Source organism: Notolepis coatsorum (genome assembly GCF_963971535.1).
Source record: "Notolepis coatsorum genome assembly, chromosome: 12".
NCBI classification, from domain to species: Eukaryota; Metazoa; Chordata; class Actinopteri; order Aulopiformes; family Paralepididae; genus Notolepis; species Notolepis coatsorum.
In genome coordinates, this window is record NC_140176.1 from 94,858,416 (window position 1) to 94,885,509 (window position 27,094).

The window sequence follows — 27,094 nt, forward strand, 5'->3', positions numbered from 1 at the left end:
GACGCGGAAACAAACATTTGTTGTCTAAAGTATTCAGGCGACCCAGACACCACCCCAAAACCAGCTTCTGCACCAAAAGTCAACAATGGGTCTAAAAGCTGATGGGAAAAAAAGCTATTTATTTTGTCTACTCGTACAAGACATTCTGTTATTGCCTGTATCAGCTCTGCCTGCATGAACTTCCTTGTTCTCCAGAATATTCCAGGGATTACTGTTGACTCAGACCGCTCGGAGAGAAAAACAACAAGAGAACGACAGCCAGACCGCAGCACGGAGGTGGAATCAACCTGCCCAGGCCTCTATCCCTCCTTCCCCCCACCCCTCTCTCTCTCTCGCAGTCTGTCACCGTCTTGTCTTTTTCTATCTGACTCCCCAATGTCTGGAGTGGGCGTGTCCTCCCCTTGCCGTCTTTAGTCGAGTCATACCACGTACGCCATTGTGAAAATAATCTGGATAAATTCAGACTGCTGCATTCTTGAGGACTCGTAGCTACTTTGACAGACGGGTTGAGATCTTGGCCAGGGTCTCTCTTGCTTCTGCCGTTTTTCTGTTAAGATTGACATACTTGCAGTTGCACCGCAGTGAAAAGGGAAAGCGGGTGGAAGAAGGCCGTATCAAGATATTTCTCTTAGTTTTTGGACGGCATTTGTTTTTTTATTATCTTGATATCTTGCAATATCTTCTAAATGGCCCAAAATATACTGTATGTATATTCTACAATATGTATATCGTGGACGACGGTATTAGTAAAAATCCATGCCTTAGGCTTTGCATGGATCCATGACATATTCAGTATACCTCCCTGCCCTAGAAGGCAAAAAAATACAGAAAATAAGAGTATACTCGAGCGAGGACGAGAAAGACATGTGGGGTAACTGGCAGCTGGTTCTATCCGGCTTGAAGGAGCAGCAGCAGCAGCAGCAGCAGCAGCAGCAGCAGCAGCAGCAGCAGCAGCAGCAGCAGCAGCAGGCGGAGTGTCCTTTCTAGGGTTGCACGGTATAGGTATAGTACCGCGGTAGTAGAGTGTTTGAAATGATACTATACTGCGTTTGGGGAAAACCTGTACATTTTTTTATTATTTTATTTATTCATTTATGCATGCAAATGCCTTCCTATTGGAGCACAGCGCTGCTGTCAGTGGTGACGTTGCGCTACTTTACCGGAAGCAACCTTCTGGAATGAAGAGCAACAAACTCTAGTTGGGAAGGGAGCTGGCATGGCTCGTCCGGCGAGTGTTGGCATCGGTGGCACAACTGCAGTGGTGGTGGGAGCTGCTGTGGCGCGCAGCGTTGGTTGTCGTAGCCATCGGCAGTCGCGGTGAGGATCTTTGTTGATTGGCGCTGGCTGGCTTTGGCTAGAGTTGTGGTTCGCTAGCTGTGTGGGCTAACGTTAGCCGAGTTTACTCTGGCAGCGTGTGCTGGCTAGCTAACGTTGATCAATAAAGATCCTCACTGCAAATCATAACCATCGGCAGTTGCAGTGGGGATCTTTGTTGATTGGCGTTGGCTGGCTGGCACATTTTGCATAGGGGGAACTCGGCTGGCGTTGGTTTGTGTAGCTGGCGAGCTGTAGTTCTAGTTGGGGCTGGCTGGCTGACGTTGATCAGTGGGGATCCTCGCTGCGATTGTCGATGGTTGTGGTGGCTGACGTTGCGTGCTGCGGTGGCTCCTGTCGGTGCTGTAGTCATGCCGTTGATGCCAACGTTCGTTGGATGAGCTATGCTAGCTCTCGTGACTACAGTTCCTTATACGAGCATTAGAAAATTTCCACAATGCTATTCGCAAGAATAGAAAATAAATTGAAAAGCCTAATAATAAGCTATACATAGCCTAAACTGCCATGCTGAAAGCTAGTAAACACAGCATCTCTATGGCTTAGTCACAAACGTGATTTATACAGAGACATTTGACAATTGCCCATTAATGGTTCATACATACTGTATAAAAGACAATGGAAATTTTTGTTAAACAGCCTACAATATGACATGACAGATTATGATATATAATCAGTCTCACTCATCAAAATGTTTTCTAGGTAACTTATGGTATCTCAAACTAATTCAGCCCTCTGCTATGACAAATGTATAATAATACAACCATACTTTTTCTACCCCTTTTTCTACCCCTTGAATTTTTTTAACTACAGAAGTCTGCTGCATTTGGCTCAGAGTGACTCCCCCCACTCAGAAGCAACCTAACCTCCGCTTTTTTTTAGCAGCATATTAAGTACACAAATTAGTCCAAAGATGATAAAAGGCTCAACAGGGCAGTCGCAGAGTTCATCTGTATGGACCAAGTTCCAATATATATACAGTTGAGAAAGCTGGGTTCAGAAACCTTGTACAGCAACTGTTTTGAGTGCAAAAAAAGTTCTCCAGTATTTTGAATGCCATTGCTTTTCATTTAATTTATTTATTCTCGTCATTGTTCATTGTTGTGTTTTTAAATAAGTAACCGACACGGAGTTTAAAATACCGAGGCGTCTCACCGAGGTGTTTTAAACGTCAGTGAAGGTCAATTATTTTGCGACAATGACCGAGTATAGCTATACATTATCCCGCTTATTACATGGCTAACTTACTAACAATATACCTGATTCATTTTACACCATCGACAAGACGAGATCAAATGCAGACGCAGTTCTTCTGTGGCTCTGTCGCCCCAAATAAAGTGATTATTATTATCTCCGGCAACCAGCAGGTGTGTCTGATTGCACTGAAACAGTGTGCGTCAGTGGGCTTGATTACTCCAGCTGCGAAAAACAATAATCACCGGTGGTTATCGAAAAATAATTCACCGCTGTCAGGGGCTATTGACCAATCACAATCAAGCATTTCGGCGAATGTTAAAACGCCATGTAATAAAGAACAATAATGACATCTGAGAGTTTTTCCCCGATTGAGGAAAAGTATCGAAAGTATCGAAATTAATATTGGTATAGTATCTAAACTAAAATGTTGGTATCGTGACAACCCTAGTCCTTTCTAACCATCACTCTCAACACAACCGGCTCCTTCATCGCAGCACCGCCAAAGACCCCTTCTATTGCACAGAGCACAAATGCAGAGGTACTGTGCGAGTTCCGCCGTAATAAACCAGACACGCTCTCAAAAAGACATTCTGAAGAGGGATCAGAGGCAGGAACGAACGACAAAGACGAGTCCGTGCAGTACAGTCGGTGCATTTCACAGGCCGTGAATACATTTTTTGGAGTGGTAGGAGGCAGGCAAGGGTGCCCCCTTTCTACCATTCTATTTGACTGGGTAGCCAGCACATGAGTCGTATAAAAATCTGCTGAGAGGGACTTCCAAAAAACGCAAAACGAAAATAAGATGTTACTCTGGCATGAATAAATATTACATTAGCTATACTAATCAAGACTAATCTAATCTGTGGCCAGTACTGGGGGCTAAATCAGATTTCTGCAGTCTGAGCTGGGATAAAGAACAAGCTCTAATTACTCCACTAGCGCTCTCTCACTCCCTCTCGTCTGCACGGGTCAAACGCTCCAGGGTCAAAGCAGTGTAAACTATGGTTACAATACCCCGCACACCGAAGCGGCATCAACACATCTGTTAACACATGCACAATGCGGGGGGAAAGCAGTGAAAATAAAGACATACAGACAAGTATATCCACACATGCACCCCCCCTAACCCAACACCACCCCCACCACCCAGATCTCCACAAACACACACACACACACTCTTAGAAACCCTTTGGCTATGGTGCGAGAGGAGCCAGATGTTCCCTGCAGTCAGCTGCTACGGAACACAAACTGAGAAGCAAACAAAACAGAGGCTGGACCTCGATCTGACGAAGCAGAAATAGTTTGCACTGACTGCCATTAAACATCTGAGAGATTCTTAACATTTCAGCCCACATGGACAGTAGACGTTGAGAGGACTTGCACTGGAGGTTTGAAAACGTGCACTAGCACACACACACACTAAATGCAAGAGGGGGGAAAGGGGATTGGATGAGATTAGTCACAGCCCCGATATCCAAGAATAATATGATGATGAATTATGAGAAAAGGAAAAGAAAAAAGTTTTGGAATAGCCTACTAATGTCACAGAAGATTAACAGTGAGCTCTAAGAAGAATAGGAATTCTAGCTTGTAGTACAGTGTATGACAAGGATTACAGAAATAAGGTACATCTAAATTATAGATGGAAAGTTAAGTGAGAGATTGCACCTTTAAGAACAAAGCTCCATAAATTAACATAAAAAACTAACATAAATTGGCAGCAAGATGGCTAAGATCTGCCCACTGTGAGTTTATAGCTAAAAAGGTCAAGTCAGGTCAGGGTCAAGCACTAATCATATCCCAAATCAGACCTTACATAAGACCTCATATAAGTACCTATGATGTGAAGATATAAACGGGACTGGTAAGCACTGTATTCATAACTCTTTTCATACGGGCATCGGCGAACAGTCGGTCTGCCTGTGGACTAGGGCTGTCTTAAATACTTCGAAGCTTCGTTCGATGGGCATGGGATTCGAATATGAAAATAAAAATTAAAAAATTTATGTTTTATTTTATTTTTGCAAAATCAACTCTGCCTCTCTTTGTTAATTACAACAAGCAATGCTGTTTGTTATTTAAGATGAGGTCGGACTCGGCACTGACAGATTTGTGTTCATTGTGCTGCTTTTATAAAGCCTCAAATGACGGCTTACAATATTTCATGAAAGCAAAGTGTTTCGTTTCTCGTTTGTCTAAGATTTAAAAAGGTTTAAACTTTACAGCACTGACAAAGTTGAACAAAGTGCTGTACAAGTCCCACAAAAAGAAATTGTAAAAAATGTATTTCAAATTTTTTCAAATCTTTTTTTCACATTTTTATTTCGAAGCTTCGAATTAAAATCGAATCTCGGCCCCGAAGCTTCGAATTCCAATTTCTTTTTTTAAGGTCAGCCCTACTGTGGACACTGCTCAGGTGCGTAGCCACTTTCTTGGAAGAAGTGAACAAGTAGTACACCAAAAACTGCTTATCCGGCTCGCTCTAAATCGCTCTAACCTGCCGCTCAGCGGGTCTCCGGGGCGCTAGTGCACTCCCTGGGTGCTTTAATAAGTGCGAGTGTGAATTACACGTCTCTATTCATGGCATGCCAAGCTTTGTTCTCGCAACAACAGATTTGAGATGTCAGCGTCAGACGAGGCCTGGAAAATAAGCGCTTTGCCAGAAGGCCTTGAGTGAAACATGTACCGACGTTTCTGACAAAGTGCAGAAACATTAGTATGGAGTGAAGACTTTAAAAACAAGGACACGTGGTGCCATAGATGGGGAGGGAGCTGCGGGCCACGTTGCTTCAAGACCCACCTGGTTCCAGACACGTTTTTGCCTTTATGGTCTTTTATCATAGGAGTTTCTCGAGGTAGTGGGTTTATATGGTTCAACTTATTCAATGTGACGGGAGTAGAGTTTAGCGTGATGAAATTATGTAATTGAATCTTCACTCGTTTCCATGGCAACTACTACAGTACCCATATGCCTCGGCACTTGAAGACCAGTCTCGAGTGAAGGCTGCAGAGCTGAGGAGGACAAAATGGTCAAAACGAGAGAAAGAATACACTATTGGAATTATATACCAATGATTTCCTGACGGTTTGCTTTTAAACACTGTAGTTTTCACGTTTTGAATGTTTCATTCATGGCTACAATGAAAACAAAGATGGCGACGAATGCCGCAAAAACTAACGAGAATGACACAAATGTCAAAGTAGTTGTTGAAGATTGCAGAGGCATATGGGTAATAATAATAATACATTCGATTTATAATGCACTCTATATCTGGAAACCAAGTCTCAGAGTGCTACAGAGTAAAAACAGACTTTAAAAACAGGCAATTAAAGAAACAAGACTTAAAGCATAAAAACGGATAAAACACACAAGGCATGTATATATGTATATGTAGTTTGGGTACTGTAGTAGTTACCATGGAAATGAGTAAAGACTATGATATCAAACACATTTTCTTAACCTCTTAACTGGCGCCCAGAAAAGTGGCAATTTTTAAACCTGAACTTGAGGACTGCATACATTTTTTGAAAAGCGTATCTTTATACTTATAGCACATGCATAAGCCTGGTCTCTTTTGAAAGATAACATTCTGAAGTTTCTGATACAATAAAGAAAGATCACTTTTAGTGCTAATGAAATAGAGTAACATAGGTCTGAACTTACTCATGTTTTTCTGTAGTAGTTGCAATATCCAAATATAGTATTTCCAAAAAGATTGGTATGAGCTGGAAAACACCCTGGGTCCATAGCCTGAATTCTTAAGTAGTACATGTCCAATATCATAAAAAGCCATTCAGAAATGAGTGATTAGGAGCGATTTTGGTAAACTGGGAGAAAAAGAAAAGCTCTCCAGTAAACCATTTCCTCATTGACTTCAATTCATTCTGCAGTTTTTTCTCTTCCCGTTTTCGCTTGTGACTTTTCACCTATATCCATGATTCATTCACTCATTGGCTACAACCGTGTCCAATAATTTTCGAGATCGCCAAATGATTGACGGAGATAGAGCCCCGGGAGTGGTAATAAAAGAAATATATAAAAGAATGTGTGGCGCACGCCTCACATATCTGCATGCAACTTGAGAACCGCTGAATGGATTTTGTTGCCTGAAAGGGCAATCGACAGGCAACAAATAGGGCTTTAATTATATATATACATGTATAAAAGAAATGTAGACGCAAGCCGCTGGAGGTCGGCAAAGTGGCACGTCGAATTTACTTGAATCAGAATGTCAAAATAAATGTCTTTACTAGTGTTGCATGATACAGATACTAGAAAGGTATCTAAATACCCAGCTGTTAAAAACGGTTCAATACTCTTATTAGTATCATGTATCAATACTTTTAGAATAGCCTGATGCTGTATTTTCTATGAGTTGAGTGGATGCAGACCAGAGCACTAGCTTTAATAATACAATAATAAATTTCGCAATTTAAATGTGGTTACAAATTTCATTCTGCCAGTGGATTCGGCAAGTCGGATCATGATGCCATCTTCCTCCTTCCAAAATATAAACAAAGTCTCAAGCGCGCGAGAGGTGCAGAAATGGTCTGTGAAATCAGAGGAAACGCTACAGGCTGCACTTGAATGTACAGACTGGGGGGTGTTCCGAGATAACACAGATAACATTAATGACTACACGGAGACAGTGCTGGACTTTGTTTGTACTTTGGTGGAAGAAACAATCCCCACTACCACAATTAGAGTTTACCCAAACCAAAAGCCCTGGGTAGACAAATCCGTCCGTGAGGCTCCGAAAGCACGCACCTCAGCCTACAACGCCGGGCTTGTGGCAGGCAACATGAATGACCACAAGGTGGCGAGATGCAACGTGAGGGCAGTGAAAGAAGCAAAGAGGCGCTACAGGGATAAAATTGAACTCCAATATGAACAGGCTGACTCTAGAGCTATGTGGCAGGGCCTCAGAACGATGACAGATTACAAAGGCACCTCCCTCAAGCTGAACAGTGACATCTCCTTAGCAAATTATCTCAATACCTTCTATGCAAGGTTTGAGGCTGGGAATAACAGCACCAGCCTACAATCCACTGCAATGGAGGGGGGGACACTGCTGATGGAGACTCAGTGTTCAGGGTAACAGAACATGAAGTGAGGAGGACCTTTAAGAAAGTGAATATCAGGAAGGCAGCAGGACCGGACGGTATCCCCGGCCGCGTCCTAAAAGTCTGCCGCGTCCTAAAAGTATTCACTGAGATATTTAACCTGTCCTTGGAACAGGCTGTCATCCCCACCTGTCTGAAGAAGTCCACTATTATCCCTGTACCCAAAAAATCCAAGCCCGCTTGCCTCAATGACTACCGCCTTGTAGCTCTCACCTCCATAGCCATGAAGTGCTTTGAGAAGCTAGTAAAGGGCTACATCTGCTCCTCCCTCCCAATCAACCTGGACCCCCTGCAATTTGCATACCGCCCCAACAGGTCCACGGGGGACGCCACAGCAGCATCACACCTGGACAAGAGGCAGGGGAACTATGTGAGAATGCTGTTCATAGACTACAGCTCAGCATTCAATACCATAGTCCCCTCCAAACTCATAGCCAAGCTCAGGGACCTGGGCTTGAACTATGACCTCTGCCAGTGGGTCTTGGACTTCCTGACGGGCAGACCCCAGGTGGTGAGAGCAGGCAACTGCACCTCCTCATCCATCACTCTCAACATAGGGGCCCCCCAGGGCTGTGTTCTGAGCCCCCTCCTCTACTCCCTGTACACACATGACTGCGTAGCACAGCGGAACAACAACACCATCATCAAATTTGCTGATGACACAGTAGTGGTGGGCCTGATCTCTGCCAACGATGAACGGGCCTACCTGGAAGAGGTAGAGAACCTGTCACAGTGGTGTCAGGAGAACTGCCTCTCCCTGAACGTCAGCAAAACAAAAGAGATGATTGTGGACTTCAGGAGGTCGGGGGTCAAGGACTACAGCCCCCTCAGCATCGACGGGGCACCGGTTGAGAGAGTGAACAGTTTCAAGTACCTCGGAGCCCACATATCCGAGGACTTGACATGGACCACACACATTGACAGTGTTGTGAAGAAGGCACGACAACGCCTCTACTTCCTCAGGCGCCTAAGGAAGTTCCAAGTCAGTCAGAAGATCCTTAGGAACTTCTACTCATGTACAATAGAGAGCATCCTGACCGGCAACATCACCTCCTGGTTTGGGAATAGCACTGCACAAGACCGTAGCAGACTACAAAGAGTGACACGTTCAGCCGAACACACAATTGGAGGGGGGCTTCCCACCCTCCAGAACATTTACAACAAGCGGTGCAAGGGGAAGGCTAAGAGAATTATTAAGGACTCGAGCCACCCGAACAACTGCCTCTTTGAACTGCTGCGGTCAGGCAAGCGATACCGGAGTCTTAAGGCGAGCACAGAAAGACTCAGAAGAAGCTTCTATCCCCAGGCCATCAGGCTGCTAAACGAACAATAAACACTATGCAACAACCATCAAATGCACACAGCACACACACCCACACGCACACACTCACTCAAACAAACAACACACTGCAGCACCCACTCTCCACACTTTAGATCACACAAACACACTTTACACTTTATATTTATTGATAAAGGATTTGCACTACAACTCGTACACCTACTGTGAATTGTACCTAAATTGCACCTCGTCCCATTTCTGCCTTGCACTATATAGTATTGTATATTAGTACACTGCACAGTATTGTATATTGTATGGTAACTACGTCTATTCTGCATCGAACATTGTACATATGTCTAAACTGAACACTGTGACCTCATTTTTTACTTCTAATTTTACTATGTTATTTTATTTCATACTTATCTTGTCTTGCACAGTCTCTGGAGCGTAACAGTAAGAAGCATTTTGTATAAAAGTATTCTGTACTTCTGTATGACAAATATTAAAGAAACTTGAAACTTGAAGTGTGTACAGGAGTTAAGGGGTGATACAGGGAGGAGTAGGAGTGGTACAGGGCTGGGGTGAGCTCTCATAGGAACTCATTAGCACCCTCTACCTGTGTGGAGATGGTACAGCACATTATTTGTTTTCCTACAAATTGTTTTTCCTCTCCCTCTCGCTCTCTCTCTCTCTCTCTCCCTCCCTCTGCACTCTCCCTCTCCCTCTCCTCTCTCTCTCTCTCTCTCTCTCTCTCTCTCTCTCTCTCTCACACACACACTCACCACACGTAACACTCATTCAGTCTCTTTCCAACAAACCCTCTCTCTCTCTCTCGTTCTATATTCATGGCATACACTGTACACCGTGCTCTGAAAGCCTGTGATGTACATAGTATTAGTGTATATGTAGTACTGTGATAAATAAGTGTCTTGCACTCTCTGTGCTGCTGTGAGCTCCTCTGTATGCACTGTTCTGTCGCTATATCTCTGCACCAATAGCACAGAAATGAACTTATTTTGGAGTTTCATTTTATTTACATCATTTAGCCATTACATTACATTACATTTACTGTATGTTAATTCCAGGGGTGTAAAGTACTTGAGTAATTGCACTTCGTTACAATACTTAAGTACTATTTTTGGGGATTTATACTTTACTCAAGTATTATTAGGTTTGTATACTTGTACTTTTACTCAATTACAATTCAGAGAAAAAAACATTACTCCTTACATTTAAAATGCAGACCTACAAAGTAAAAATCTTGCAGGTCCAACCATTTTAATTAGTATATTTGTTTCTCTGGCTGAACTAACGTTAACGTTATTAATCCTGCGTCCGCACTTTATTTAAAAACAGCCAATCAAATCCCCATCAATGGAAAGCGGGGATCTTTGATTAAACACCTGCTATCAGAAGAATAGACAGGAAAAAAAGTTTAAACTTTTACTTTTTAGTACATTTAAAAGTAGACACTTTTTTACTTTTACTCAAGTGTGTTTTTAGCCAGATACTCTGACTTCTACTTGAGTAAGATTTTGAGACTGTACCCATACTTTCACTTAAGTATAATTTCTGGGTACTTTTTACACCCCATGTTACTTCTGACATCACCTCATGGTTCTCTCCTGACCTCTGACCTCCCCCAGGCATGGCGGCCAGGGATGTGGCTCAGGCGCTGCGCTCGCTGGCCTCGGCCGGCAGGGGGGTGGGCGCCACCACGGCCGACCCTCAGGCCCGCGACGCCATGCTGGACTGCGCCGCCGACGTCATGGACAAGTCAGCCAACCTCATCGAGGAGACGAAGAGGGCCATTGCCAAGCCCGGAGACCCAGACAGCCAACAGAGACTGGCCCAGGTGAGGAGGAGGAGGAGGAGGGAGGGGGAGGGGGAGGAGGAGCGGGAGGGGGAGGAGGAAGAGGGGGAGGAGGAGGAGGAGCGGGAGGGGGAGGAGTGGGAGGAAGATGAGGAGGAGGGGGAAGAAGGAGGAGGAGGAGGAGGAAGAGGGGGAGGAGTGGGAGGAGGGGGAGGAGAAAGAGGAGGGGGAAGAGGAGGGGGAGCAGGAGGGGAGAGGAGGAAGAGGGGGGGAGCAGGAGGGGGAGGAGGAGGAAGAGGGGGGGGGAGGAGGAGGAGGAAGAGTGGGAGGAGGGGGAGGAGAAAGAGGAGGGGGAGGAGGAGGGGGAAGAGGAGGAGGGGGAGCAGGAGGGGGGAGGAGGAAGAGGGGGGGAGCAGAAGGGGGAGGAGGAGGAAGAGGGGGGGGAGGAGGGGGAGCAGGAGGGGGAGGAGGAGGAGGAAGAGAGGCGGAGCAGGAGGGGGAGGAAGAGACGGCATTAGGGAGCAGGGCTTCTCACATGGTCTGTTCTGTAGTAGTAGGATGACAGGGAGGGCTATTATGTGGTAGTTGGAGGATAGGAGGTGTTTTCTGTAGTAGTTGGAGGATAGGGGGTGTTTTCTGTAGTAGTTATAAAATAAAATTATGCAATTTCAGAGAGAAAACAAAGATCTATTTAGCTGCTTTTGACAAAGTGTTTTTCGGTAGTTGCACAAGTCGTGTTGAGCTTGCTGTTGGGTCGGTATGATCCCAGATGGTCCAGCTTTAAAACTATATTTTTAGGATAATGAAGTTGGGCTTGTGACTGGAATGTCTGAAGACACATGGAGTTGATCAGAGCAGTACTGATTAATAGACTGTGCAGAGAGAGAGAGAGAGAGAGAGAGACACAGCAGAGGGAAGTCATTCAGACTAAACCCATGTTCTCAATCAATAGATTAACATGGGCTAACCCGTGCTAGCATGTGATAAAGTCACGTAGATTAACATGGGCTAACCAGTGCTAGCATGTGATAAATACATTAACATGGGCTAACCCGTGCCAGCATGTGATAAATACATTAACATGGGCTAACCCGTGCCAGCATGTGATAAATACATTAACATGGGCTAACCAGTGCTAGCATGTGATAAATACATTAACATGGGCTAGCCCGTGCTAGCATGTGATAAATACATTAACATGGGCTAGCCCGTGCTAGCATGTGATAAATACATTAACATGGGCTAGCCCGTGCTAGCATGTGATAAATACATTAACATGGGCTAACCTGTGCTATCATGTGATAAATACATTAACATGGGCTAACCCGTGCTAGCATGTGATGAATACATTAACATGGGCTAACCCGTGCTAGCATGTGATGAATACATTATAACATGGGCTAACCCGTGCTAGCATGTGATAAATACATTAACATGGGCTAACCCGTGCTAGCATGTGATGAATACATTAACATGGGCTAACCAGTGCTAGCATGTGATGAATACATTAACATGGGCTAACCCGTGCTAGCATGTGATAAATACATTAACATGGGCTAACCCGTGCTAGCATGTGATAAATACATTAACATGGGCTAACCCGTGCTAGCATGTGATAAATACATTGTCACGGTGGCTGTGGATGTTTTTGAACCATTCAAATTAACTCAATTGTAGCAAACTAGTTGCATTACTATATAGCTGATATCCTTTACAACTACTGACAACTGACAGACTGACTGATGGGCCAATCAGGGTAGCCCGTGTAGTGTGTGTGTGTAGTGTGTGTGTGTGTGTGTGTGTGTGTGTGTGTGTGTGTGTGTGTGTGTGTGTGTGTGTGTGTGTGTGTGTGTGTGTGTGTGTGTGTGTGTGTGTGTGTGTGTGTGTGTGTGTGTGTGTGTGTGTGTGTGTGTGTGTGTGTGTGTGTGTGTGTGTGTGTGTGTGTGTGAGTGATAATGATTCAGAGGGGTTCTGTAACATCTCGGCCGACACCCCTGACGTTGTGGTGGTTAATGAGGGCAGTAGAGAGGTGTTTATTCTAGAGAGGTTGGCTGTACCTTCGACCACAGCCTGGAGGAAGACTTTTTAACCAAGCAGCTCAAGCTGAACATCTCACAGCTATAGGCTACAAGTGTCAACTTTTAGTTTTCATTGTTGGCAGCCTGGGTCATGTTCACAAGCCGGTGGTTAGAGGCCTTCAGATGGCCCACATCTCCAAGAGAAAAGGCTAAACAAGTTAGCAAGGTATTGTTCTATATCCGCTATTATTGGTAGCCGCTCTATTTGGAGACGGCGTTGCTTTTTGTACCCATAGAGTGGATATAGTTTTATGTAAAAAATGCTATTGTATCTGTTTTTGAAACATCATCTGTGTCAATATTGTATGTGTACGATGAATGCTGCACAGTCGCAAACGTAAATTGAATAACTCCCAATGAGCTAATAGACCTATCTCAAACCCTGCCCTTTTTTCTTGATCCTCCAATCACAACTGTCGCTTACCTCGGACAAACACAGAGGTAAGCGACAGTTGTGATTGGAGGATCAAGAAAAGAGGGCAGGGTTTGAGATAGGTCTATTGCACTGTTAGTGTTTATGTCCTTAATGTACTCTGTATGTATGTTGAGATAAATAAAGCATTTAAAATGTGTGTGTGCGCAGGTGGCCAAGGCGGTCTCCCAGGCTCTGAATAGGTGTGTGAACTGCCTGCCCGGGCAGAGGGACGTGGACAACGCCATCCGCACCGTGGGCGAGGCCAGCAAGAGGCTGCTGGCCAACTCTGTAAGCAGCGGCACGCCGTCTCTCACCCAGTCTGCCCCCGGAGGCAGTTTATATTTATTTATTTGTTTGTTTGTTTCCATCATGTGATAGTCAGACGGTTCTTTTGGCCCTAAGACTCTTGTCTCACTATCTCATAAAAGGTGTTCTTTAATCCGGGTTTTCCCAAAACCATAGGGTCACGTGAAAATAAAAAAATAAATCTAGAAATCGAACTGAAAATGTTTTCCCGCTAACGACGTTTCAACTGTCAGAGCCACTTTGAAAACCTAGTTGTCACCGACGACCAGCTTGTGAGAGAATGAGCCGCTGTGTGGGATGTAGAGTCTGTGTGATGCAGACAGGATGTAGAGTCTGTGTGATGCAGACAGGATGTCATGTGTGTTTTGAATGCTGAGGGGATTCCTCTGGTTGGGAGCCCGTGCTGTGAACTGTAGTCAGGGCATCACTTGTCTGTCTTTCTTCAGATACAACGAGGTGAGACTTGTCTTCTGTCCTTCTCTTTCGTTCACGCTCTTTCTTTTTGACCACACATTTCAAAATGTGTTTAATTCCAAAATAAGATTTATGATAGTTGGTGGGAAAAAAAGGTTAAGAACAGAATTCTCTGTATTTTTCAATCTCCTCTTCTCTCCTAATCTTCTCTCCTCTCTTCTCTTCTCTTCTCTTCTCCCCTCTCTTCTCTCCTCTCCTCTCTCCTCCTTTCTCCTCTCCTCCTCTCTTCCTCTCCTCTTCTCTCCTCCTCTCCTCCTCTCATCTCGCTCCTCCTCTCTCCTCTCTCCTTCTCTCCTCTCCTCCTCGCTTCTCTTCTCTCCTCTCTCCTCATCTCCTCTCTTCTCTCTCCTCCTCTCCTCTCTTCTCTCTCCTCCTCTCCTTTCTCCTCTCCTCCTCTCTCCCCTCCTCTCCTCTCTCTTCCTTTCCTCCTCTCTCCTCTCCCCCTCTTCTCTCCCCCTCTTCTCTCCTCCTCTCCTCTCCTCTCTCCTTCTCTCCTCCTCTCTTCGCTTCGCTTCTCTCCTCTCCTCTCCTCTCCTCTCCTCTCCCCCTCCTCTCCTCTCCTCTCCTCTCCCCTCTCCTCCTCTCCTCTTAGTTCCCAGCCAGTGGGAAGAGTTTCCAGGAAGCCCAGGCCCAGTTGAATGAAGCGGCGGCCGGTCTGAACCAGTCTGCCAACGAGCTGGTGCAGTCGTCACGGGGCACCACCCAGGAGCTGGCGCGGGCCACCGGCACGTTCGGCCAGGACTTCACCCACTTCCTGGAGGCCGGTGTGGACATGGCCGGCACCTCGCAGGTCAGCCAGAGACAAACCGCTTTTACTTCTGGGGATTTATCTGTATGACGTACATTTTTTGCATTGTGTTTTAGATTAGATTAAATTAGATTAAAATGTATTACAGCACAAGTACAGTACAACAAAGAGTCGTTTGGCACACACGTTTAATAGTAATATAGAATGTACAGGTGATTAAACAGGGTATAACATATATAAATTACTACTACTACTGAGTAATAGTGCTAATCAGATGTATGTGCAGAGTTGTAGTATTAATGTACAGTGATACCGGTATAAAGACACTATGGTAGTAAGTAAGTCATACTGGCTAGCAGTGTAACTAGTAAGAGTAGGATATACCGGTATACAGATATAGATATAGTAACTACAGATATGTAAAATGATTACGTGCAGGTAAGTACAGACGGGTGTGGATAGATGGTGAGAATAAATATATATATATATATATACAGTATATACAGCATTATTGTACATCATTTTTGCATTCAACACTAACACTTGAATAATACCTGGAACAAGTTAGTTGTTTGTTGTCATCGGCTAGGAATGTTTAACACTATGGCGACGGGAGCCCCGCGGCGATTTAGGCCTCAGAGGACAGAGGATTGTAAACAAACCGATGTACTTTCTAAGAGCTTTATATATCATTTATAGTATTGCTATCTGTCCATTCTCATTGTCACTTGAGTGCATAAACCGTGCCTTCATAATGGCTTAAAGAAAATAAAAATCCATCGGTTGGTTGTCATTTTATAGTGTCGTGAATATAAAGTATATCGCGCTTTTCGTCTAGGCTTTTCTGCAGGAAGCTGCAAAAAAGGCTAAACGTTGGCGCCGTTATATCAAACGCCATTTCTGCTGTATATATACGAATGAAATAAAACAAACTGTGTAGCATCCGGACTATTACAGAGCATCTATGGATGAAATGGGGGCGGCGGGGAACGCCGATCAGTATTATTGATTAGCAATAGAGTGTGCGTTCCGGTAGCCAATGTCAGTAGTCTATCACGTTAGGTTATAAAACAATGTCCAATCCAGCTGTAATTTGGGGTAATATTATCCTACCGTCAGGCCATGTGATCGCCGGCAGCATTTCCTCACCAGTCATCGGATTCTGGTAGATCGATATGCACATTGGCTAATCATAAATCCCATTATTCCACGCTGAAAAAAACGTTCGGCAAGCTGATCAAAAATGGAGGGTCTTCGTTTGGAATCGAGGCTCATATGATCCGCCCACAGGACTGTAAAAGCATTTTTTTTTTTTAAATCCCCTCAATGATACTGCAGTGGAGCGATGGCGCCCCTAAGCGGATCTGGCCGGTACTGCATGTTTCGAAAATCAAATATGTGGAAAGATCCTGCTAGTGGATCGGGGACCTAATAAGCGTTATAAATATGGAATAAAACAATAACAACTCGTCACGAGTATACTCGTGGCTCTGGACCACAACGCATGGAATCGAAACACGTATATACTCGTGAACGGACGCCATAGTGTTAATAGACACCTAGCGACCAATCAGAATGGAGTATTCGCCCAGGCCATGGTAGGGCTGGGCGATTAATCGACTTTATCGATTAATTGGAATTCATGATTTAGGAAGATTTTTTTTATTAAAATCGATTTTACAAAAAGTGATGTTTGGTGAAAGTTAGATTTGCACTTTATTATATTTATTCTTGTTTGATGATCAAGAGGCACCTTTTATTTGTTTTAAGTGAAGTTTGGTGAAAAAGCAAGTTATTGCACTATTAATCCCAATAGGGACATTCATCTTTGTTTGATCAAGAGTAACCTTTTATATATATATATATATATATATATATATATATATATATATATATATATATATATATATATATATATATATATATATTATTATTGTTGTTATTTTAAGTGAAGATTGGTGAAAGTTAGGTTTTCACTTCAATCCCAATAGGGAAATTCATCTTGGTTTGATACATTTTTTTTGTCAAATAAAAACGTATTTGAATGATTTCCTTGGCGTTTCTAGTTAACACATTGATTGCCATGCAGTATGCCCATCATTATACCCAGTCTGCCACCGCTGTAAGCCTATGGAGATGTTTACCTTCTTTGCAGGCCTATAACTTTTTAAATATTATAGCTATATCTGCATTACTATGGCCCATTCAACATCGATTATCTATCGTTCCGGATGTGGGAACGTTATATTTTTTCATTCATACATTGTTGTGTTAACACTTTGATTGCCTAAGGCTAAATTCATGATATACCATAGGTTGCCAGCTCTATTTGTCTATGGAGAAATTCCCCTTCTTTGCAGGGCTATAACTTTTTAAATTCTATTGCTACATTGCCATTATTAGTTGAAGTAGAAGTAGAAGTTGAAGAGGCTGTGAAGTCACTGGCCACGGACAGATCGCCCGGCGAGGATGAGATCCCTGCTGAACTGATTAAGAACTCTGGTGACCGATGCATCGAGCTCCTTGTGAAACTGATAAACAACATCTATAACTCAGGAAATATTCCAAATGATTTCCTAAAATCAATGTTCATTCCGATCCCAAAGACCGGAAGAGCCACAGAATGCAACAATTACAGGACTATCAGTTTGATATCTCATGCATCAAAAGTACTCCTGAAAATCATCAAGAACAGAATAGAACCCATAATTGAACATCAGCTCTCGGATAGCCAAATGGGTTTTCGCAAAGGAAAAGGAACAAGAGATGCAATCTGCCAACTCAGAATCATTGGTGAAAAATCGATAGACCAACAGAAGAAGCTGTATATTTGCTTCATCGATTTCACGAAGGCCTTCGACAGAGTTGAACATACAACATTGATGAGAACAATGGAAGAATTCAAAATACCAGTTTCTGACCGAAGAATAATTGCCAACTTATACTGGAGGCAGAAGGCTAATGTTAGAATAGGAAAGGAGAAATCAAGAGACTTCCCGGTGGAGAAGGGTGTAAGACAAGGATGCATCTTGTCCCCTGTACTCTTTAATATGTACAGTGAATCACTGATGAAAAAAGGTCTGAGAGGAGGGAAAGGAGTAAAACTTGGCGAAGAGAACATCACCAATATAAGATACGCGGATGACACTGCTATAGTCTGTAACTGTCAAGAAGATCTACAGGACATGATGAATAAGCTGAATGTCGAATGCAAAAACTATGGAATGTCACTAAACACAAAGAAAACTAAAGTAATGATCATTGAAAAAACACCAGGAACTGTTTGTAAAATACAGGTGGATGGAGAAAAACTTGAACAAGTGAAGGAGTACATGTACCTTGGAAGCTGGATCAGTGAAGGTGGAAGAGCTAACATGGACATTAAGAGAAGAACGGGAATTGCAAAGGGCGCATTCTGGAACCATAAAGAATTATTGAGAAGAAACATAAGTTGGAAAACGAAGACCAGGATTTTGGAAACGTATGTTATGTCAGTCTTTTCATACGGAGCAGAAGCATGGACGCTGAATGAAGAGGCAAAGAGGATGATAGACTCTTTTGAAATGTGGACACTGAGGAAGATGCTGAAGATAACATGGAAGGATAAGATCAAGAATGAGGAGGTACTGAGAAGAGCGGATATGCAAGGGGGACAGCTGCTGGAGAGGTTGAAAAAGAGAAAGATGGAGTTGTGCGGGCATGTTCTGAGAGGATCCAGCGGGGAGATGTTCAAGAAGGTGGTGATGGGGAAGGTGGATGGAAAGAGAGGAAGTGGAAGACCAAGAAGAGGCTGGGTAGACGATGTCTGTGATTGGAGTGGAGTGAGAGGCGGAGTCACGGAGTTGGAGAGAAGAAGTGGGGACAGAATGGGTTGGAGAGTGATAGGCAACCTTCGGAACGAAGAAGCCACCTAATGATGATGATGACATTATTAGGGCCCATTCAAAGTCCTATATGTATTGTTCATTGTGTAGCAACGTTAAACTTTTTCATTCACATATCCATAGTAAAGTATGGTCTAATGTATAAGTATGTTTTCATCTCTTTCTGCAGCTTTCTCCAGAACGTGATATATAGCCCCAAATGCATTATATTGATGATGAAATACAGTTTGATGGCAATCAGCGCGATATAAAAAATTCCAACTAGACGTACTTCTAGAAGTTACTACACGTCATCTGATGTTGACCGGATGGGCGAGGGGGCGTTTATAATTCCGTGGGCAGCGTTATACCAATCATCTAATGTGGGTCAAATGTTGATAATAGCAGTTAGTATCGAAGACGGTAACGTTACTCGCTAAAACTCACCCCAGTCTCTGCGCGCCGTTGGGCGATCATCGTAGAGTAGACATTTTATCATTATGGGATGGCGATTTACCCGGTCCATCTCCAGCTTGTATAATGGTATATACGTCCAAATCATGTTGTTTATCGAGTTATTGGCAATCGATCGCTATGTAGTGTGACGAGCCAGAGTCCCGGGACATGTACCGAGTGCCCGGAAGTAATACGGCCGTCCAGCAAAACCTGTTAAGCGATTGCGCCGATCGGCCACCAGATGGCGCTCCTGAACCGCCAGAGAGCTCAGTGGGTCCTCCTGGTGGATCTCAGGCCAGCGGAGGGGAAATATGAATCCGATTCCAGATTTTTGAAATATTGATATTAAAGACGCTGTAAAGCGTCTTCGGCACCTTGAGCATGGCCGGGAATGACGCTTTAACACGGCTCCTGGCAGCCAAAGTGTTAATACCGTCGAGAATATAAGTATGTTTTTAAGCTTTTCTGCTGTAATTCCAAAAACGCTAGTTATAGGCCCTGACGCATATGATAGATTATCGATTGGCGTTTCTTTCCTATACACGCTATATTAAAAAATTCAAATGTATATCGGTATACATTATGCTTCATCATGCGTGAAGGAAAGGGGGGGGGGGGGATCGTTTATAATTCCTTGATCGTCAGTAACTGCTTTATTTAGTATGGGTTGATATATTGATCAGACTGATTGCAAATAAAGAAATGGACAATCAAGCTGAAAATAACGTTAGATTCCTCTTACCGAGACTGGAGGAAAAAGATCCCAATTATTTGACGTGGATCTCCTAGATCCATTTCCGGTTTGTATGACGCAATAAACGCCGAAATCATATAGATTATTGCGTTTCGAAAGCGATCCAAATGCACTCGAGTGTGTATATTGATCCACGCCACAATATATCTGGCGGAGGAATTTCCTCGATGCACAGTTTGGCGTGAGTGTAACTCGCCCGACCATCCACCAGGCGGCGGTATTGAGGTGTTGCAATATCAGACAGGGTGCCGCTACAGTCCGGAGGGAGGCTGGATGAATTATGAATGCCATGGCGAAAAAAATGAAATATTGATCCCAATAACGATTTACGCCGTTGTTGGCGTTCAACGCATGGCGGGCAATAACGATTTACGCCGTTTATGGCGCACAATGTGTTGAGAGAGAAAAAAATCTATTAAAATCGGATGTGGTGTCTGAGATTTAATTTCCATGTTCAGGCCATATCGCCCAGCCCTAGGCCGTGGTATAAAACGCAGTGAGATGGATGAATGGAGTTTAACCCTCTCCTCCTCCCTCCGCCTCCAGTCTAAGGAGGACCAGACGCAGGTGGTCTCCAACCTGAAGACCATCTCCATGTCCTCCAGCAAGCTGCTGCTGTCGGCCAAGGCCCTATCCACCGACCCCAACTCCCCCAACCTCAAGAACCAGCTGGCTGCAGCCGCACGGTAAGGCCCTGTCCACCGACCCCAACTCCCCCAACCTCAAGAACCAGCTGGCTGCAGCCGCACGGTAACACCCAGCGTTATATAACAAACACATACACACTCTCTACTCCTCTATTCTCCTCTCCTCTCTTCTCATCTCATCTCTTCTCTATTCCTCTCCTTTTTTCTCATCTCCTCTCTTCTCTTCTATCCTCCTCTCCTCTCTTCACCTCTTCTCCTCTTCACCTCTCCTCTCTTCACCTCTTCTCCTCTTCACCTCTCCTCTCTTCACCTCTCCCCTCCTCTCCTCTCCTCTCTTCACCTCTCTTCTCCGCTCCTCTCTTCACCCCTCCTCTCCTCTCTTCACCTCTCTTCACTTCTCCTCTCTTCACCTCTCTTCACTTCTTCTCTCTTCACCTCTATTCACTTCTTCTCTCTTCACCCCTCCTCTCCTCTCTTCACTTCTCCTCTCTTCACTTCTCCTCTCTTCACCTCTCCTCTCCTCTCCTCTCCTCTCCTCTCTTCACTTCTCCTCTCTTCACCTCTCTTCACCTCTCTTCACTTCTCCTCTCCTCTCTTCACTTCTCCTCTCCTCTCTTCACTTCTCCTCTCTTCTCCTCTCCTCTCTTCACTTCTCCTCTCTTCACCTCTCTTCACTTCTTCTCTCTTCACCTCCTCCTCTCCTCTTCTATCTTCTCAACTAAAATATATGAATACCAACTGTTACATTAAGTTAACAACATAACAATAAACAGTATAATCAACAGCCATTCAGTAACATTTAGATTAAATTCCGTAATAACAACCTTTGTATGCATTTTAGGGAGTTTTGGTGATCAAATATTGAACTATAATAATCAGTGCAGGAGCTCACTTATCCTTGAAAGACACTTTTATCACTGACTTAAAAAAAAATATGGCATAAAAAGGGCACTTTTTTATGAGGCACAAAAGGGCAGGTGCTCGACCACCCTTTGGGCTCTATGTGTGCACGTGCCTGCCCGCACATACACGTTCATAGAGACCATGCACACAAACATAAATGGAAGCACATACACAGCGGCATAGAGGCACACTTACACTTACACACACTCGCATGCAGGCACACATGCCACTGTATTTGTCTTTCACTCACTCTCTCTCTCTCTCTCTCTCTCTCTCTCTCTCTCCCTCTTTCTCTCCCTCCACAGGGCGGTGACAGACAGTACTAACCAGCTCATCACCATGTGTACCTCTCACTCTCTCTCTCTCTCTCCCCCCCTCTCTCCCTCTCTCTCTCCCTCCACAGGGCGGTGACAGACAGTACTAACCAGCTCATCACCATGTGTACCTCTCACTCTCTCTCTCTCTCTCCCCCCCTCTCTCCCTCTCTCTCTCCCTCCACAGGGCGGTGACAGACAGTATTAACCAGCTCATCACCATGTGTACCCAGCAGGCACCAGGTCAAAAGGAGTGTGATAATGCTCTCCGAGAACTAGAGGTACCTATCTGTCTGTCTGTTGGTCTGTTGGTCCCTCCCTCCCTCCCTCCCTCCCTCCCTCCCCTCCTATTTTTCTCTCATCCCTTGTTTCACTTTGTAATGGATGGCTCTCTTGGTGCGTTGGTTTCCGTGCGTTGGTGTCCGTGTGGTGTGTTCGCCGGGGCAGAGGATTATTATGTCATCATTCATTCTTCAGACGTTTAATAGAGGATCTAGCCGCCTGTACTTTCCACATATATATCGAGCAATGCACTTAAAGTTGCAATATTTTACCAAAATAAATGTTATCACGCTTTTCTTTTGTGTGTAACCTGCTGTCACCTTTGTTGACGAGCGGTTTTGAAAAGCAATTATTGAGATTATTGTTGCAAAGCAATAATTTCACAATTTGAAGGTTAGCAGTACATAACAAATCAATGTGATGAATGACTGAGATAGGCTGTTAACCCTTTCACTACCACACTACAGAAGGTTAACCTTTCACTACCACACTACAGACGGTTAACCCTTTCACTACCACACTACAGAAGGTTAACCTTTCACTACCACACTACAGAAGGTTAACCTTTCACTACCACACTACAGAAGGTTAACCTTTCACTACCACACTACAGAAGGTTAACCTTTCACTACCACACTACAGAAGGTTAACCCTTTCACTACCACACTACAGAAGGTTAACCCTTTCACTACCACACTACAGAAGGTTAACCCTTTCACTACCACACTACAGAAGGTTAACCCTTTCACTACCACACTACAGAAGGTTAATCCTTTCACTACCACACTACAGACGGTTAACCCTTTCACTACCACACTACAGAAGGTTAACCTTTCACTACCACACTACAGAAGGTTAACCCTTTCACTACCACACTACAGAAGGTTAACCTTTCACTACCACACTACAGAAGGTTAACCTTTCACTACCACACTACAGAAGGTTAACCTTTCACTACCACACTACAGAAGGTTAACCTTTCACTACCACACTACAGAAGGTTAACCCTTTCACTACCACACTACAGAAGGTTAACCCTTTCACTACCACACTACAGAAGGTTAACCCTTTCACTACCACACTACAGACGGTTAACCCTTTCACTACCACACTACAGAAGGTTAATCCTTTCACTACCACACTACAGACGGTTAACCCTTTCACTACCACACTACAGAAGGTTAACCTTTCACTACCACACTACAGAAGGTTAACCCTTTCACTACCACACTACAGAAGGTTAACCTTTCACTACCACACTACAGAAGGTTAACCTTTCACTACCACACTACAGCAGGTTAACCCTTTCACTACCACACTACAAAGGGATAACCCTTTCACTACCACACTACAGAAGGTTAACCGTCTCAAAGCTGTGGAGGTAATGACTGAATCAGGTCTGATATTGTACGTGTGCATAATGACCGATGTTTTTACAACATCTGGGATATACTGTACCGTTTTCTTATTATTTCTTATTCTTATTTTTATTACATAGATATTAATATTATTATTCAGGGGAAATAAAATAATGTTTTACGTTATGAGCTCCATTGACGCAGCACGCTCTCCCGACCGGTTTCCCCGTCAAAACTACCTGTAGAACTGCCCTGTTCTTCATTTGGACCCACGGAAATATCGGTAATCATATTCTCATAATATTTTAAAAGTTGTACGTCAAATGAAAGAAAAAGGCAGGTGTTTTCTTGAGTTTTCTCTCGTATCACTGCTGCTCCATGTTATGCGTGTGAAGTGAATGATATGTATTGCGTGTGCACTCCTCTGGAGACCTATTTCAGAACCAACCAGAGACGTACAGCGCGCGCTCCCCGCCGCTCATCTCCGTTACTAAAAAACAAAGCAGCCTTTACTCTCGCCAATTCCAGGAATATGATTTATAGATATAATTGATCTGTTCAAAAGTTGTCATGAGTTGTCCTGGGTTGTCCTGGTATTACAAATTGCAGTTACTGGTAAATGGAGAAACTAAATAACGTGCATCGCAATTAGGGATGGGTACCGATTCCGGTACCTCTGTTTTGAAGTCACGGTTCGCGGTTAATTTCGGTACAGTGGGGCGAAAGTTTGCAGAACGTGGCTAAATTAATAATAGACTTGTAAAATAAAACTCTCAGCGGTGTGCGTGGGCTGATCGAACAACATCCGCCCCTTTTGTGCAAGTTATATTTTGGTGGTGGGGGAGGGGGGGCTTTTGAGTTTTGAATGAACTTCAGCACGAGAGAAAAAAAACCGCACGTGGTTATTAAAGTATCGTTGTATTAGTTCGGTACGCGGCACGTACTGAACCGAAGGTCCTGTACTGAAACGGTTCGGTACGAATACGTGTACCGTTACACCCCTACTTTCTTACGACAGTCTCTGTGTGTCTGTGTGCATAATGTACTGACTCTCTCTGTGTGTCTGTGTGCATAATGTCTGCCTCTCTGTCTGTGTGCATAATGTACTGACTCTCTCTGTGTGTCTGTGTGCATAATGTACTGACTCTCTGTGTGTGTCTGTGTGCATAATGTACTGACCCTCTGTGTGTCTGTGTGCATAATGTACTGACTCTCTGTGTGTCTGTGTGCATAATGTACTGACTCTCTGTGTGTCTGTGTGCATAATGTACTGACTCTCTGTGTGTCTGTGCATAATGTACTGACCCTCTCTGTGTGTCTGTGTGCATAATGTACTGACCCTCTCTGTGTGTCTGTGTGCATAATGTACTGACTCTCTCTGTGTGTCTGTGTGCATAATGTACTGCCTCTGTGTGTGTCTGTGTGCATAATGTACTGCCTCTCTCTGTGTGTCTGTGTGCATAATGTACTGACTCTCTCTGTGTGTCTGTGTGCATAATGTACTGACTCTGTGTGTGTCTGTGTGCATAATGTACTGCCTCTCTCTGTGTGTCTGTGTGCATAATGTACTGCCTCTGTGTGTGTCTGTGTGCATAATGTACTGACTCTGTGTGTGTCTGTGTGCATAATGTACTGCCTCTCTCTGTGTGTCTGTGTGCATAATGTACTGACCCTCTCTGTGTCTGTGTGCATAATGTCTGCCTCTCTGTCTGTGTGCATAATGTACTGACCCTCTCTGTGTCTGTGTGCATAATGTCTGCCTCTCTGTCTCCTCCAGTCTGTGCGATCGCTACTGCAGCACCCCACAGAGGCCATCAATGACCTCTCCTACTTTGACTGCATCGACAGCGTCATGGAGAACTCCAAGGTATCTCTCTCTCTCTCTCTCTTCCTACTCTCTCTCGCTCTCTCTCCTACTCTCTCTCTGTCTCTTCCTACTCTCTCTCTGTCTCCTACTCTCTCTCTCTCTGTCTCCTACTCTCTCTCTCTCTGTCTCCTACTCTCTCTCTCTCTCTCTGTCTCCTACTCTCTCTCTCTCTCCTACTCTCTCTATCAATCTATCTCTCTCTCTCTCTCTATCTATATATATCTCTCTGTCTCCTACTCTCTCTGTCTCCTACTCTCTCTCTATCTATATATATCTCTCTGTCTCCTACTCTCTCTCTGTCTCCTACTCTCTCTCTCTCTCTCTCCTACTCTCTCTGTCTCCTACTCTCTCTCTCTATCTATATATATATCTCTGTCTCCTACTCTCTCTGTCTCCTACTCTCTCTGTCTCCTACTCTCTCTCTGTCTCCTATTCTCTCTCTGTCTCCTACTCTCTCTCTGTCTCCTACTCTCTCTCTGTCTCCTACTCTCTCTGTCTCCTACTCTCTCTCTGTCTCCTATTCTCTCTCTGTCTCCTACTCTCTCTCTGTCTCCTACTCTCTCTCTGTCTCCTACTCTCTCTGTCTCCTACTCTCTCTGTCTCCTACTCTCTCTCTCTATATATATCTCTGTCTCCTACTCTCTCTCTGTCTCCTACTCGCTCTCTATCTGTATATCTCTCTCTCCTACTCTCTCTCTATCTATATCTCTCTGTCTCCTTCTCTCTCTCTCTATCTATATATCTCTCTCTCCTACTCTCTCTCTCTCTATCTATATCTCTCTCCTACTCTCTCTCTCTCTATCTATATATCTCTCTCTCCTACTCTCTCTCTCTCTCTCTCTCTCTATCTATATATCTCTCTCTCCTACTCTCTCTCTCTATCTATATATCTCTCTCTCCTACTCTCTCTCTCTCTCTCTCTCTCTATCTATATATCTCTCTGTCTCTCTCTCTCTCTCTTTCTCTCTCTCTCTCTTCTCTTCTCTTCTATCCTTCCTAGTCTCCCTCTCTCTCCTCTACTATTAAACACTAACTGCCTCCCTGTCTCAGGTCCTGGGTGAGTCCATGGCCGGCATCTCTCACAACGCCAAGAACAGCAACCTGCCGGAGTTCGGAGACTCGGTCAGCGGAGGATCTAAAGCCCTGTGTGGCCTGACTGAGGCTGCCGCCCAGGTACACACACACACACACACACACACACAACACACACACACACACACACACACACACTGAGGCAGCCGCCCAGGTACACACATATAGTACACCCACACACACACACACACACTGAGGCAGTCGCCCAGGTACACACACAGAGACACACACACACACACACTGAGGCAGTCGCCCAGGTACACACATATAGTACACACACACACACACACACACACACTGAGGCAGTCGCCCAGGTACACACACAGAGACACACACACACACACACTGAGGCAGTCGCCCAGGTACACACACAGAGACACACACTGAGGCAGCGGCCCAGGTACACACACACACACACACACACACACACACACACTGAGGCAGCCGCCCAGGTACACACACACACACACACACACACTGAGGCAGCCGCCCAGGTACACACGCGCCTACGTTGGGTTCCCGACCACACGAGAAACACTGCTCTACGCCAGAGATCTCAGGTTGGGTTCCCGACCACACGAGAAACACTGCTCTACGCCAGAGATCTCAGGTTGGGTTCCCGACCACACGAGAAACACTGCTCTACGCCAGAGATCTCAGGTTGGGTTCCCGACCACACGAGAAACACTGCTCTACGCCAGAGATCTCAGGTTGGGTTCCCGACCACACGAGAAACGCTGCTCTACGCCAGAGATCTCAGGTTGGGTTCCCGACCACATGAGAAACGCTGCT

General features: G+C 44.5%; 1 protein-coding gene across 1 annotated transcript in view; it reads left to right on the plus strand.

Annotated features, from left to right (window-relative positions):
- tln1 (talin 1) overlaps positions 1 to 27,094 on the plus strand; it is a 207,178-nt gene that overhangs the window by 104,477 nt on the left and 75,607 nt on the right. Inside the window, exons 7-13 of the mRNA XM_084325947.1 lie at positions 10,579 to 10,787; positions 13,407 to 13,526; positions 14,611 to 14,808; positions 20,386 to 20,525; positions 21,891 to 21,984; positions 25,121 to 25,210; positions 26,261 to 26,383. Coding sequence (XP_084182073.1) covers positions 10,579 to 10,787; positions 13,407 to 13,526; positions 14,611 to 14,808; positions 20,386 to 20,525; positions 21,891 to 21,984; positions 25,121 to 25,210; positions 26,261 to 26,383 — 974 coding nt within the window. The remainder of the gene's footprint in view (positions 1 to 10,578; positions 10,788 to 13,406; positions 13,527 to 14,610; positions 14,809 to 20,385; positions 20,526 to 21,890; positions 21,985 to 25,120; positions 25,211 to 26,260; positions 26,384 to 27,094) is intronic.